At 43.5% G+C, this 16,411-nt stretch overlaps 1 protein-coding gene and 1 non-coding gene across 17 annotated transcripts in view; both read right to left on the reverse strand.

Annotated features, from left to right (window-relative positions):
• LOC147020201 (lamina-associated polypeptide 2, isoforms beta/gamma-like) overlaps nucleotides 1–8,248 on the reverse strand; it is a 38,081-nt gene extending 29,833 nt beyond the window's left edge. For 5 of the 16 annotated variants that reach the window (XM_085895338.1, XM_085895336.1, XM_085895347.1 and 2 more), the window contains exons 1-2: nucleotides 8,024–8,242; nucleotides 4,098–4,200 (exon numbers count right to left, since the gene is read on the reverse strand). In XM_085895338.1, the coding sequence (XP_085751464.1) occupies nucleotides 4,098–4,200; nucleotides 8,024–8,032 (112 nt within the window). In that variant the 5' untranslated portion in view covers nucleotides 8,033–8,242. Of the gene's footprint in view, nucleotides 1–4,080; nucleotides 4,201–8,023 lie in introns of all 16 variants that reach the window. The other 11 variants (XM_085895343.1, XM_085895341.1, XM_085895345.1 and 8 more) reach the window with 5 other exon arrangements.
• TRNAW-CCA (transfer RNA tryptophan (anticodon CCA)) lies at nucleotides 7,396–7,467 on the reverse strand. The gene has a single exon. It is a non-coding gene; the product is annotated as a tRNA-Trp (tRNA).
• Nucleotides 8,249–16,411: the final 8,163 nt, after the last annotated feature.

Raw genomic sequence — 16,411 nt, forward strand, 5'->3', positions numbered from 1 at the left:
AGGTTTTCAAGGCCTGACTTTTCAAGGCTTACAAAGAAACTGATGGCCATCTAATTCACATATCATGTGAAGTAAATAAACATTAAAATTGGCTTGGTCGTGAAATACCTGTGTCCGTAATTAATTAGTCGGGAGGCCGCCGGGGAAATTCCCGAGAGATATTTATTATATACATGTACACTTTAAAGTTATGCATGAAATGTCCACATGCACTTTTGTACGCTGAACATCACCTCGACGTTTATGTACATTATAAAAATGAAAACGTGTTGAAACCTGAATTAAGTACCTTTTCATTTAAAAAAAAATATTCATGATTAATATTTGAAATTTTTAATTTTAAAATAACTGTCCTTTTGTCGGTGTTTTGTATGTACTGTATGCTGTTGAGATGCCCATAGGCATGTTTAGTTTCCAAGCAGCTAGCTAGTGTTTGCCAAGCCAGCCATTCCTTATCAACGCTTTTGAATGGAGGACTTGCTCGAGTGCTGAAGCCACTTGGGGAGCGCTCGACAAGAAACTTGGTAACTGAACACACCCTGAATTCATTGCATGGCAACGAGGATAAACATCTATAACAGGACTTCTTTCGGCGACCCATCCAGGATTGTACCCAATAGCCAAGGAGACTGCTTGGGGCATTCCATGTCAAGTGTACACACCCTCCCGACACTAATACCTCAATTTCTCCCCATATGTTGGTCATTTATTCACTTGGGTGAAAAAACTCAAAATACCAACTTTTAGACCTGTGGGCCCATCGGGGTCCATTTTAGGGGCCCTCCAAATTTGGGCGCCCCTGGATGCCCCACAATCTTCCAGAAGACATATCACAGGTTGTAGTGGTCTGATTTGGCTGATCTTAGTATCAAAATGCTCGTAAAAGCAAGATCTTTTGAATCGCATAAAGTAAAATCACTCCGAAACAGTAATTCAAAAAGTTATAGTTTGGGATGCCCTTTGACCTTTGGACCCCGCTCCCCAGCCAAACCGATGGTCCCGATTTTTTCGTGCGAGTATATGAAGGGGTATTCTCACACGAAAAAAAAAAAAAAAAAAAAAAAAAAAAAAAAATCGGGACCATCGGTTTGGCTGGGGAGCGGGGTCCCAAGGTCAAAGGGCACCCCAAACTATGACTTTTTGAATTACTGCTTCGGAGTGATTTTAATTTAAGCGATTCGAAAGATCTCGCTTTAACGAGCATTTTGAGACGAAGATCAGCCAAATTGGACCACTACAACCTGTGATATGGCCTCTGGAAGATTGTGGGGCAGCCGGGGGTGCCAAGATTTGGGGGGGGGGGCTAAAATGGGCCCACAGGTCTAAAAGTTGGTATTTTGAGTTTTTTTCACCCAAGTGAATAAATGACCAACATATGGGGAGAAAATGAGGTATTAGTGTCGGGAGGGCCAGAGGGTGTGTACACTTGACATGGAATGCCCCGCTTAGGCAGCACCAATGCTCTGCACAGAGTATGGACCCAATGGATGGATGGACTTCTTTCGGCCACATCGATAAATTCGTCCCTCAGGGGGTAGATTTAGACATAACGAGGCAAGTTTAGAGAGGCATTGACGCAAGTTAGAGGTTGGTAGGAATCGAGGTTTTTATTTTAATTATTTTTTTCCAAATGTGGTTAAAAACCCTGCAAAAATTCATTTGTGGGAGGGGGAAGAAGGGTGGAGGAGGGGGGGTGGGGTGAGGAGACATGAGAAGGGGTGGGAGTCTGGAGGAAGGGGGGTATGGTGGGAGTTTGCCGTCCACGATTTCACGTATCTGTGCTTACCTATTAAACACTCTGTCTCCGTCTACACTGATACTCCTGCGTATCCGCAGAAAAAAATGATCTCCTCCTACCTCAAACTCCTTAAGTTTTTATGTTTTTTAACACTTTCAATGCTTGGGTGACAATATTTTCCTTCATTTAAAATTACATGTTAAATTATAATTGTTCCGTATTGCCGGAAAATATAACAATTTGAAAATTTTCATTCTGCGTATTCCAGCATCTGCTGTACCGCCGCATCGTCTTCTGGCTGTTTGGCGGTTGGTGAGGTGTGGTATTATTATTATGATAAAATTTTGTATACCGTTTAATCATGGGTCTAAAACATCCATTACGTGGTGTATCTGCTGAAGAGCAGAATAAAAAGTGAAGAAAGTGAGACATTAGCGGAAAAGTGAACATATTAGAATGACATGAGAGTGGTACATGTGTCACTATTTTGGTGAAAGACTACGTCAATGAATCCACTGTTCGTTACATTCTTCAATGTAACGATGAAATTAGGAGAAAGGAGGAGGAGGAGGAGGAGATTGTGACCATACTCTGTGCAGAGCATTGGTGCTGCCTAAGCAGTCTCCTTGGCTATTGGGCACAATCCTTGATAGGTCGCCACTCCAACACAGTATACCAGCATGCTGGCACTCATTTTGCCGACCTCGGAAGGATGACAGGCCGAGTTAACCCCACCTGGTATTACTTCAACAGCTGAGCGGGATTTGAACTCAGGTCCCGAGGATCCAAAGCCCACCACCCTAACCATTAAGCCAATACCAGGCATATAAAATTAGGGTTAGGGTCAGTTCTGGTGGAAATATTTCCTCTAAAGTAGCATCATTGAGTCACAGAGATCCATACATTGAAAAAAAGGTAAAACTATTGCAAGTATGGTTGGAAGATGAACATAAAAAACACATGCCAACTGGTGGCCCTTGCACTCGACATAAGGCCCTCACAATTTATAACGACTTGAAATGAGAAGCAAGGGGGATGAAGAAGAAGCTCAGGACAGCAGTGGATTTCTAGCAAGCAGTGGGTGCTTTGAACGTTTTAATCTGCATAATCTGAAGATTATGGGTGAGTCAGCATCAGCTGATCATGAAGCAGCAGCTGCATTTCCTGGCGAGTTAAAGACACTTTTAGAAGAGGTCTACCTGCTGCAGCAGGTTTTCAATGCTGATGAGACTGGGCTCTTCTGAAAGAAGATGGCCAAAAGGACTTTTATCTCAAAATTTGAAAAAAAAAAAAAAGGCTCCTGGCTTCAAGGCTGTGAAAGACAGGTTAACCCTTCTATTGTGTGGCAATGTGGCAGGCTATAAGTGCAAGCCAATGCTTGTTTACAAATCCAAAAATCCCCATGCCTTGAAAGGAAGAAATAAATTGTCTGCTTGTGGCTTGGAGATATAACGAAAGGGCCTGGGTGACAGCCAAACTGTTTGAAGATTGGTTTTAAAACTGTTTTGTGCACGAAGTCAGAAATTATCTGAGGGGCTTAAATCTCTCTTTTAAAGTGCTACTTCTTGTGGATAATGCTCCAGGACACTCTGCAACTTTGGCTGAGAGATACCCTGATATTGAAGTCCTCTTTCTCCCCCCCAAACACTACATCAATCCTCCCACCCATGGATCATGGTGTCATAGCTACATTCAAAACATACTACACCAGGAGGAGCTTTGATCACATTGTTCAGACCATGGAAATTTACCCCAACATCAATGGCAGGGAATGCTGGAAGAAATTTGACATCTTGATAACCATTGGCATCATAAAGGACTCATGGGAGTTAGAGTTAGAGACTCAACATTGAAAGCCTGTTGGCATAAAGTGTGGCTTGAGGAAGTTAATGACTTCCGTAGCTTTCCTGCTGTAGAAAGTGAAGTGCAGAGGATTGTTGAATTTGCTGTTCGCGGAAGTTTAGAGGAACATAACCCCAGCAGATGGCAAGGGTTTACTGTATGTATGTATGTATGTATGTATGTATGTATGTATGTATGTATGTATGTATGTATGTATGTATGTATGTATGTATGTATTTCAAACATTTAAATGCAACTTATCCCATTTAAACAAGCAAGCAAAATATTGGGAAATTCTCACACTCAAAAGTTTTCCATTGAAACAACAATGCCGTTTAAAAGCAGCAAACATACAAGTAGAACCGCAATATTTGCTGAAATACGATACCGTTGGCTTCAGAGCAATTGCTTCACTAAGAAGCACCTCCTCACAAAAACAACTGGTTGAGACAGTCTGCTTGCCGTTAGGATACTCAAGCACACATCCATCATACAGCTACCTCCCAATTGAACACACCAACAATAGGCCCGGGATCAGCACCATAATCTCGTAAGCGTTCCACCAGCTCGGAGTCACTCAGCTGCGAGATGTCATTTTGCTCACCATCACTTCTAGGATCCTGCTCTCCAACAAACACATAAAATAAATGAAAGACCTTGCAAAACACATTGCATACTACTAACCCAGGATGGACATGTTCTTCAAGTGCCCCTCTGCAGGTTACATTCCCAAAATCTAAGCGAACTAGAACGGGCACTCAGTAGAGCACATACCTTCGCCAATGCTACATTTTGCCCCCCCCCCAGAAACTGTTGACTGTGAGAGTATTTAATTCTATACCACATCTGCCATCTCATATGTGTTATGATGGCTTAAAAACATTAAATTTCCTGTCATATCTTGTATCACAAGATTGGGCATCGAATTCAGAACATGTTGGCAGTGGTTGCATGCAAATTGGATTAAAAAAAAAAAAAAAAAAAAAAAAAAAAACACCGCACTATGGCAAAATGACGATTTGGACCTTTTCATGACCTCGAACTTGACCTTTGTACTCTTAATTTTGTAATTGGTTTTAGAGTGTGGGGAACAGAACAGTCAACATTTTGGTGTTGGTTTCATGCAAATCGGATAAGAATTGACCGTGTTATGACTAAAACCGCACATTTTGCAATGTCGTGACCCCCCCCGACCTTTGACTCTCAACCGCTAATAAGGGTTCTAACATCATTGTGTCATGTCACATATCAAAAGATGGGGCATTGAATTCTGAACATTTTGGCATTAGTTGCATGCAAATTGGATACAAATTGACCGCGCTATGGTAAAAAGACGATTTTGACCTTTTCTTGACCTTGACATTTGACCCGATCGCTCCCAAAATCGAATCAAATGGTCCTCGGATAATAACCAATCATCCCACCAAATTTGCTGCGATTCAGTTCAACACTTTTGGAGTTATGCGAATAACAAACAAACAAACAAACAAACAATCACACATAAATAAATAAATAAATACACAGCGATCAAAACATAACCTTCGCAACAAAGTTTGCAAAGGTAATAACCAAACTCCACTCTGTTATTCTTTTCTCCCGTTTTGCGGAACCCCGTTCCTGAGACTATCCAAGCATACTCTCCCCTCCACGGCTTCAAGCATTGGATGCACCACCATCTCATGTCATGTCATCTACAACCCCCACCTGTGATCTTTTTCTATCCCCATTAACCCAACCATTTTAACTGTTTATTACTGTTAGTCCTCTCATTCTGTATGTAGATTACCTTGCTTGTATCAAATTGTACCCCCAGTTTGTTGCCTTTTTAACCTCATCTTGCTATTCCACGAGCATATTTTTTTTTTTTTTAAATACATATATATATATATATATATATATATATATATATATATATATATATATATATATATATATATATATATATATATATATATATATACACACACACATATACACACACACACACACACATAGTCAAGGCTCATGAAAGATATACAACACGAAGCAGACTGCGATGCAAAAGAACAAAATGGACAGTTAAGAGAGGGGGGAAACTGCAGAGTCGAAGGCCAAGATATAGAGAGGTGGACAAAATGGGTGTGGGGAGGAGGGATGGTGTGGACAAGATGGAAACAGAAGGAAACTCTCAGGAGGGAAAACTAGAAATTTGGAAGGAGGAATTGGGGTGAGATTGAGGGGGAGGGGGTTGACAAGGGTATAAAAATTTAAGAAACATAAAACAAAATAGATTTTTAAAAAAACAAAAAAATAATTTATTCAATGATGCAGCAATCAAAAATGATAAAGCCATTCATTTGGACAAATTTACGCTTTGGTAACAAGATAGTGTCTAACTGCAAGCAAATTTAAAACATTGCTGGAAATTTGTTTGTCAACTAAAGGAAATCCCTATTTCGAACACAACTTCTGCAAGAATGGTGACGGTCACATGCAACACAAATTTGCCAGTGGACCTCCGACACGACGCTTACTCAGAAAATGAATCAGCAGCAGCGATCAGTTGGCAACTTGCTCTTCTTCAAGATGATCCTGGGTTTCATTCGTTGAAGTACATTTTGATTAAAATCTGTCATCGAACTGGTGCACTTAAAGCTCAGGCTGTGAGAATCATCCAGCAACGATGCAGACTTCAGAGAGGATGCTACCCAGTTGGCCGGTTCACATCAAGACATTTTAGTCGACGACACAGTTGTGAAGAAGTCCGATGGGATGGTGCAGAAGTATAGTTCTTAACTTTGAAATGTGTAGCCCGGGTTTCATAACATGTCAACTACAAAGTGTTGGAATGGTGTTTCTTTGGAACGGAATGAGATCACAAAGCTCCTCGTCCCTCGAATGGATGCCAAGCCGGGTGCCCCATCTGCTAGCCTTCATTGGTGGACGTTAAATATCCCATATTGTGTATTTAACGAAGAGTCGGCGAGTTGACATCGGAATCCTGAATAAATTACAAATTCCTGCCGACTCCAGTGGAATGTGAGGACTGGCAGGCTGGTTCGTGAAAAATTGGGCAAATAAACAAATAAATAAAAACCCTGCCCCAGCCAACCTAAAAAGTTGGGAATAATTGGAGTAGTCGTTGTAGTATTATTATTATTATTACATAGATACTACATGATGGGACACAGCGTAAGAACACGCAAGTAGAAAATGGATGAGCAGTCAAATTACAAGAGTTGGTGTCAAAGCCACCCAATGCTCGCCTGTTTATACATTTATCGTTTTTAAAAGACTAGTCTAATAATATTTTTTATAAAGAATTGCAGTGAAGTCTGATCCAAATAATTTTAAAGCAATATATGTATTTGTATATTGTAATCAATAAAAAATAGTGTAGTACATAAAAACATTAGAAAGGAAAAAAACTTGCATCAAAAACTATAACATTTTCATGCTGACGCTGACACTGACGCTCACGCCGGGGGTATCGCTATAGCTCTCTGTTCTTCGAACAGGCGAGCTAAAAACGATGCGGACATGCCAAAGGTGTGATTTTGTCCAAGCCGCCTCTTCCGACAGGGTTGGTTGCACACTCTTCCTGTGTAGTTTTACCTCCCCCTGGTGGTGCTGGAGTGAACTTGCTGAAGTGTGACGAAGGGATGAGAAATCCACCACCATTCGATGAATCAGACACGTTCGACTCACAAACAAGAAGGCAGGCACACTCGTCGCCTTCGCAGGAGATGAACCACACACACACATTTCGCGGTCGGTGTAATCAAGTGATTGTAACCTTTTCCAAACGGTTAATTTTTAAAAATAAAACATTTAAATGACCCCGACGTGATTTGAACACGCAACCTTCTGATCTGGAGTCAGACGCGCTGCCGTTGCGCCACGAGGTCCCCGCATTCCGGTGATCATGTTGAAGTAGACAATGTTCATGTCGGCTCGGGTAATAAAGCCGATGGAAATCACGTGCGAAGGAATTCGTGTGAGGGTCGAGTGGTCGTTCTTTTTTTATGGTCAGTTCGGTGCGTGTTTGGAGTCCGATCTGCGTTCTTCGAACGCGTCAGTCTTCACTGTTCTACACAAATCTGAAGTGACAGGTTCAAATGGGACAGCTTCCTCGAGGTGGTGGGGTTAAGCGGGGTGAGGGTCGTGAGGTAAAGGCTTCAAAACCCCCCCCACCAAACAACATCACACTAACATTCCCCCCCCTTTTTTTAAATATATAAAGCTGAAAAGAGTAGCGCAACCGATTACAGAAAACGGAGCTTACATTTTTTTTTTCAATAACTCGATGAATAAAAACGGAGGTTGAATATACATTTTTTTTTTTTTTGAACCAGGAACGCACAAAGCGAACCGCCATTCGGCCCCTCTCGAACACGCGTGCACAACTCAATGAATACATCAATCAGCCCAAGACAGACGTTTCGAAATAAAAAGGTTTCGTACCCAAGACATCGGCCCTTCCTTCGCACAAAGCGCTCCACGAAGGCCGCTGAGAGACAGCACGCGGAATCCGACGTGCGAACAGCTGAGGACTCGGTCCTTCTTTTCATGCACCTTCCCACGTACCCGGGCTGCTGCTGCCCACCTCGTCAAACCCTTTTTTCTTGTAGAGCACCTGGAAAAGAGCCGCTCCCTTTGTCAATTTTCACTCAAATATTACAAAACAGAGATAACAAAAAAAAAAGCCACAACGTACGAAACAACAAACTTGTGTTTATACACCGCCTAAGGTTTCCCTGCTTCTGAGGGGAAGGAGAATTATAAAATTGTAAAAAGCAAAATGAAATGTAACAAAATTCATCGGTAACAACTAAGGAAAATATATGTGAACACACTAACTATGTGCAAAATGAAACATTAATGTTTTATTAGAGGCCATTATTCTTCATGGAACGTGTTGCTGCTTCTTGTGAACAATGGATGGATGGACTGCCTCAAACATGACGGGACACGAGGGATATCTCGCTCGATTCAGGGATATATCACCTCAAGATTGGTCTCCAAAAACGAAAACAACAGGAAAAACACTGCGTTCGATAACTCTGGGTTTATCCGTCAGCTGCGAGTGTGTTCAGTAACAGTTTCTTGTGCAGCGCTCGCCAAGTGGCTTAAGCACTCAAGGAAGCACTCCGTTGGAAACTGTTGAAAAGGAACGGCTGGCTTGGCAAGCGCTAGCTCGTTGCTTGGTAACTGAACACGCCCCTTGTTCAAAGCTTTGGACTGATGACGTCATCGGATGGGGTCGCGCTGATTGGTCAGAACTCGGTCATTCACATGCAACATTCCACATACTTTTCTTGAAATATTTATTTGTAAAGTGCCGTTTGAATATACGAGTACGTGCCCGCACGTGCAAAAAAAAGAAGAAGAATTGTGACGTCATTCGTGATGTCATCGCACCGTGTCCTGTCATTGGTTTGGTAAATAAATGGCCATAACTTGGAAACCATTTATCCGATTAATATCAAACCTTGAAAAGGCGCATCCACAGGGCCCCAGCAATATCGCTGGCAAGTTTCAATTACATCGGACCAGTGGTTGTCGAGAAACAGCGGTCACAGACAGACACACAGAGATTGCTGGAATTTCAGATAAACAAGTGCGTGGCCGCACGTGCAAAAGAAAACTAAAAACTTTCAAACCACGTACCAGAAACAACAAACACACAGGCCGTTCCTTCGCTCTCACGTGGCCACGTACGTACATGGCCGTATGTGAAAACCAAAAAAAAAACTTTCAAACAAACACACAGGCCGTTCCTTTGCTCTCACGTGGCCGTACATGCGTGGCCGTACATGCAAACCAAAAAAAAAACTTTCAAACAAACACACAGGCCGTTCCTTTGCTCTCACGTGGCCGTACATGCGTGGCCGTACATGCAAACCAAAAAAAAAACTTTCAAACAAACACACAGGCCGTTCCTTTGCTCTCACGTGGCCGTATGTGCGTGGCCATACGTACAAACCAAAAAAAAAACTTTCAAACAAACACACAGGCCGTTCCTTCGCTCTCACGTGGCCGTACGTGCGTGGCCATACGTGCAAACCAAAAAAAAACTTTCAAACAACCACACAGGCCATTCCTTTGCTCTCACGTGGCCGTACGTGCGTGGCCATACATGCAAACCAAAAAAAACTTTCAAACAAACACTCACAGGCCGTTCCTTCGCTCTCACATGGCCGTACATGCGTGGCCGTACATGCAAACCAAAAAAAAAACTTTCAAACAAACACACAGGCCGTTCCTTTGCTCTCACGTGGCCGTACATGCGTGGCCGTACATGCAGACCAAAAAAAAAAACTTTCAAACAAACACACAGGCCGTTCCTTTGCTCTCACGTGGCCGTATGTGCGTGGCCGTACGTGCAAACCAAAAAAAAACTTTCAAACAAACACACAGGCCGTTCCTTCGCTCTCACGTGGCCGTACGTGCGTGGCCATACGTGCAAACCAAAAAAAATAACTTTCAAACAACCACACAGGCCATTCCTTCGCCCTCGTAAATGACTACTGGATTGGGGCATTGTGGTTATCTATAAATGCGCAGAAGAAATCGAGAAATTATTAGAATACAATAAGTCATCACTATCCGGAAGTCCGTACGTTGTAACCCGTAATGGGGAACGCGGCTGGGGATCTCTTCCCCAGCAGCCACACCTACGCAGCAACGTGTCCTGTCATTGGTTGGTAAATAAATGACCATAACTTGGGAACCACTTGTCCGATTAATATCAAACCTTGAAAAGGCACATCCTCAGGTCCCCAGCAATATAGCTGGCAAGTTTCAATTAGATCGGACAAGTGGTTGTCGAGAAACAGCAGTCAGAGACAGACACACATCACACACAACACACACACACACACACACATATACACACACACACACACACACACACACACACACACACACACACACACACACACACATTGCTGTAATTATAGATACACTAGTACGGGCCCGTAGGGGCGGGCCCGTAGGGGCGTGCCCGTAGGTGAGTGCCCGTAGGTGAGTGCCAATATGTGCAGCCCTCTCTCGCCCCCTCTCTCTCGCCCCCCTCTCTCGCCCCCCCTCTCTTGCCCCCCTCTCTCCCCTCTCTCTTGCCCCCTAGTCTCGCACTTCCTCTCTCCCCCCTCCTCTCTCTCGCCCCCACTCTCATCCCCCCTCTCCCGTCCCCCTGTCGCAGATATTGGTCGACAGATAAATGGCCATAACTTGGGAACCGCTTGTCCGATTAATATCAAACCTTGAAAAGGCACATCCGCGTGTCCCCAGCAATATTCCTGGCAAGTTTCAATCAGATCGGACCGTCAATCGTGCAAAAATAAATAAATAAATAAATAAATAAATAAACATTAATTGTGACGCCATTCGTGATGTCATAGCTCCGTGTCCTGTCATTGGTCGACAGATAAATGGCCGTAACTTGGGAACCGCTCGTCCGATCGATATCAAACCTTGAAAAGGCACAACAGCGGGTTCCCAGCAATATTCCTGCCAAGTTTCAATGAGATCCGACCAGCAATCGTCGAGAAACGGCGGTCGCAGACAAGCAGACAGACAAACAGACAGACAGACACACACACACAGATTGCTGGAATTAAAGATACATGATAAAAGACGGGAGTTTTCCTTCAAGCCAAAGTTTTTCACGTTTCAGCCACAACAGTTTAATTGTTTTGGGGACATCCTGAGGTAAGTGTCGATCAAGGCAAAAAAGTTAATCATGTGTTTGTTTTTTTTCTCGATTTGTTACGAAGTGTATACTCAAGAAAATACAGTGTGCTGATTCTTATTCGTTCAAACCACAATTATTCCCACACTCTTGTGAGGTGGCAGAGAGAAGCTTGGCCCGTCTTTCACGAACCGGCTGGCCAGGCTTGACAGTCGACGAAGGTAAGGGGAGGAATGTGGAATTTGTACCTTGTTCGTGGTGACGGCGACAGCTTGCCACCAGGATTTAGAGGAGGGAGACACATTTGAAAGTTCTTTCTTTCAATTTGACAGATGTTTTACCTTCAGCGGCTGAAGGTAAAATAAACCTCGTCACTTACCCCTTGTCTGACATCTTGCCAAAATTGAGTTAGGGGCTCCTGATATTATTTTGAAAGAAAAGCCAGGTGCTCAAAGTCCCCCATCCTTATCATCCCCCATCCAAATCCCTGATCTTTTCTACCCCATTAATCCACTCCAAACCCACCTTCAAATTCCCTGCTTTCCTTCCTGAAAGTCCCTGTAATGTCCATCTTGTATACCCCGTGTTCCCCGCCCCATCCCTCTCCTTTCCACAGATCTCCTAATGTCTCTGTTCCCCACTGTTTTGTCCTTCCCACTCCTGCCCCTCTTATCTCATGCCCCCCTTCCTGTGCGTTGTGTACTCGATCTCACACGAGCCTCGACAAAGTATACAAAAATACCACAAGGTCTGCCAGCAACCCCCTTCTTGTAAAACTACCAAAATAAAGAATCGCTGCTCACCTTCACTCTTTCATTCCTCTATTTTTCCCACCTTTGGAACAAACTCCCACACTCTCTTCAATCCCACTCCTCCCTCCAGATCTTCAAAACAGCTGTTCACCGCCATCTCCTATCTTCCCCCATCCAAAATCATGATCTTTTCTTCCCCCATTAATCCACTCAAACCCACCTCCTTCAAATTCCCTGCTTTCCTTCCTTAAAGTACCTGTTGTGTAAGGACCTGAAAGTCCCTGTAGTGTCCATCTTGTTACCTCCACCACAGAAGGTGAAGGAGGTTATGTTTTCACTGCTTTCTGTCCGTTTGTTTGTTAATTGCCGGAAACTGTTTGTGTGTTTGTTTACCTTGTAGCAGCCACACCGTTTCAGCGATCATGACCAAACTGGGTACAGACGTCGGCCATGGTCCAACTTAGACACGTCGTTTTTGGTGAGTCTGGGTCAAGGGTCAAGGTCAAGGTCAAGGTCAAGGTCACCGAAAAACCGAAATTCTTATTTTCGCAATAACGTCTGCTAAAATGGTCGTATCGACTTCAAACCAAATCCAAAATGTGCATCTTCCAATTCTGCATCCAACCATATGTGTCATTGGGGTGTCACACCAACACGCTTCTTAGCGGTCGGGGGTCGAATGGCAGGGGGGGTAGGGTCGAAAATTTCAAATTGCGATAAAAACGTCATTTCGACCCCGATTGTCTTCTAATTTGGCTTGTGGTATCTTGGTATGAGTGTCCTATTATATGCCAAAAATGATGAAATTTGGTTCAGCCACTTCCGATTCCCATGGCAACAAAGTTCAAGTGTTGTAAATTCGTTGTTGTTTGTTTCATTCCAAGGAGGTTTGATCTCATGCATCCATAACTTGTCATTATTTGAAGTCACAAGGTCAAGGCAAATCTGGTGACCTTGAAAGATCAAACTCCAGGTCTTTGTTTTTTCAGAGATCATGGAGATATGACAAAGTTATTCCGGCAATTCCTTACTCAACGATCAATTTCCTTTGTCTGTTTGTTTGTGTGCAGGATATCTCAAAAGGTTATGGAAGGATCCGGATTAATTTCGTGGGCAGTTTGCATGTGTGACAAGGATGAACTGATTAGATTTTGGTGAAGATCCGGATCCGGATCTGACTACCAGAATTTTTTAAGTGATTATTCACCATTTCGAGATAGAGCCAACAATTATATTTAGCATGATATCTCGAAAAGTTGAGGACAGATTTGGACGAAACTTGGTGGACATGTTGGGTGAGTGACAAGGAAAAATTGTTTCAATTTTGGTGAAGATCTGGATCAGTATCCGCCAAGTTTTTTTTCTAAAGTGATTCTTCACCATTGTGCCTGGTGTTGGCTTAATGGTTAGGTTGGTGGGTTTTGGATCCGAGGGTCCTGAGTTCAAATCCCACTCAGCTGTTGAATTAATACCAGGTGGGGTTAACTCGACCTGTAATCCTTCTGAGGTCGGCAAAATGAGTGCGAGCATGCTGGTATCCTGTGTCGGAAAATCGACCCATCCATGATTGTGCCTAATAGCCAAGGAGACTGCTTAAGCAGCACCAATGCTCTGCACAGAGTATGGTCCCAATCTCCTCCTTCACCATTGAGAGATAGGGCTAAACTAATATGTAGCACGATATCTCAAAAAGTTAGAGACAGATTCAGATGAAACTTTGTGGACACGGGTGCATGAACCCGACAAATTGATTTGATTTTGGTGAAGATCCGTATCCGGATCTGGATACAAGAATTGTTTAAATTTTAAGTGAATCTTCACCATTGAGAGATCGGGCCAAAAACGATATACAGCACAATATCTCAAAAATGTATTGGGACCGATATGTTCTCGTGGATCAGGCATTACGTAGTGGAGGTATGCAGTCTACCGAGTACCCTTCTAGTTTAACCTGTTTACCCCACCCTATCCCTCTCCCTTCCACAGATCTCATGTCTCTGTTCCCCACTGTTTTGTCCTTTCATCTGCTGTCCTTGTCTCTTGCTTCCCTTGTTGTATGTCATGTGTGTTAGCTCTCATACGAGCCTCGACCTTGTCTCACTCCCTGTTTGAGCCCCAGTGTCTTGCAGCTCCCCACAAACCACACTGAATTCTGGGCTTTCCACATGGAAAAACATGGAATAACTATGCATTGTGAGTGTGAGTTAGCATAAGTTTCCGTTCTTTTCAACCTCTCAATCTTTTAATTTCTCAAACACCTTACAAACAACACACTTTTTTCCCCCCAATTGCTGACTCCTAATCATTCCACACAGGAGCAAACACAACAATCAAGAGTTTAGCCCCTCTCCTTTTGCAGAAATCAAAAGTTGAACCCCCACCCCGTTGCAGCAATCATGAGCCGAAGCATGGTGGGGGGGGGGGGGGGAGATTGTAAATAAAAGGCGATACACACAGCAGATTGAGATTTGAGAGTGGAGTCCAGGAGGGGAAGTTTGAAAAAGCAGAGTTCAGAGTATGAGTAGTTCACATGAGTACGTTTGAGATCGTTCATCGAAGCAGTTCGTCCGCGCAGACAACAATGCGTGACACGCACAAGATCTGTCTGCCCTTCCACTTGCTTTGTCTTTCATTTCGCTTTGTCGTTTGATTCTTTCTCAACACCTCACACTTATCCACTCTTCATTTACACATGCGCACTTTCACATGGATCATGATTCTTCTTATTCTTCGTTTTCTTTCTCCATACTTTCCATGGCTTCACTGACACTCTTACGGACTCGTGCACCTTCTTTGCACAACGTCGATGCCGCGCTGCCTCAAGGCCGCCTGCCCTCTTCCATCAAAACAAGATTTCATGGAGTTACGCAGGTCATCGTATTGGGTGAACAAGCCTCCCGCAGCTTCCACACTCGACTGGGCACTGGGGCAGGAGGGAGGACGGGACCGCGAGGGAGAGGGGTGAGCCGGAACTGCCAAGCAGTGAGTCAGTAGCCTTGAGGGAGGTTGCTGAAAGTGTGCCAGAGCGTGTAGAAGTCCCCATGCTTCTCTCTCTGTCACACCATATTTATTTGCCCTCTCTCCACAAACTATCAGTTTGTCTCCAGGGGTCTGCATTCAAGTAGTTTAAAGGTGCCAAGTCATCGTTTAAAGTTGCCCGGGGCAGAATTTTTGTGTTGGGGTAAAGGGGGAAGGTGTACACAACCAGTCAACAGTTTTAGAACACCCACATTCTTCCAGTTATTACTGAAATTTAAGCAGTTCAAGTCGAGTGAATAATCTGAAATGGTACAAAGCTAAGCGGTAAACTGCCAGAGGTTATAAAAAAGTTTAGGTTACCAAAAACTGAAAAATAATGTAAATTTCAGAGTTGTAAAAAAGGCCCTTTTCAGGGAACAAGTAATGGGTTAGCAACTGCAGCTGTTCTGCAGCAATGGAAGTAAATTAAGCCTTGAAAGTTGATGCAAACAATTCCTACATGTGTCCCAACTTTTGTTTATTGGTTACAAACCCTCTGTCAGTATAAAAGCAGTGTTGGAACAGACTGTATTGCTGCACCTTCTGAAGCATTATTTGGACAATATTGCCCTGCAGGAAGTAGTATATTGCTATCATAATGGCAAGAAAAAGACAATTAACAAAAGAAGACAGACAGGCCATTATAACCCTTAAAAGTGTAGGTCTTTACTTGAGAGACATTGCAAAGGGGTAAGGTGTCTGTGAGTACAGTTTCCCACACCATCAAAAGGCACTTGGAAGCTGGAGGAAACTCTGACAGGAAGAGGTCTGGCAGACCCAAAGCCACAACACAATCAGAAGAGAAGTTTCTGAGAATTATCAGCTTGTGTGATAGGCGGCTCACAGGACGGCAGCTTCAAGCACAGCTTCACGCTGGTAGAAGTAAGGAAGTCTCAATTTCAACTGTGAAGAGAAGACTTCGAGCTGCAGGTTTGACAGGTCGAGTGGCAGTAAAAAAAGCCATTGCTAAGATGGAAAAATAAGAAAAAGAGGCTTGCCTGGGCCATGGAGCACCACCAGTGGACTACTGAAAACTGGAAGAAGGTCTTATGGACCGATGAATCAAAATTTGAAATCTTCGGTTCATCACGCAAGGTTTTTGTATACCATCGAGTTGGTGAAAGGATGGTTCCTCAGTGTGTGACACCAACTGTCAAACATGGAGGAGGAAACATGATTATCTGGGGCTCTTTTGCTGGATCCAGAGTCGGCAACTTGCACAGAATGACTGGTACCCTGAACCAAAAGGGCTTCCAAAGCAGCACCATGCAGTACCCTCTGGTCTACGCAGAGTTGGTCAGGGGTTCATCCTCCAGCAAGATAACGACCCAAAACATACCTTGAGGCTATGTCAGAACTACCTTAGAAAAAAAGAACAAGACGGTATGC

The sequence above is a fragment of the Eptatretus burgeri genome, chromosome 9, assembly GCF_056783735.1.
Source record: "Eptatretus burgeri isolate ZD-2024b chromosome 9, Ebu_testis_v1, whole genome shotgun sequence".
NCBI classification, from domain to species: domain Eukaryota; kingdom Metazoa; phylum Chordata; class Myxini; order Myxiniformes; family Myxinidae; genus Eptatretus; species Eptatretus burgeri.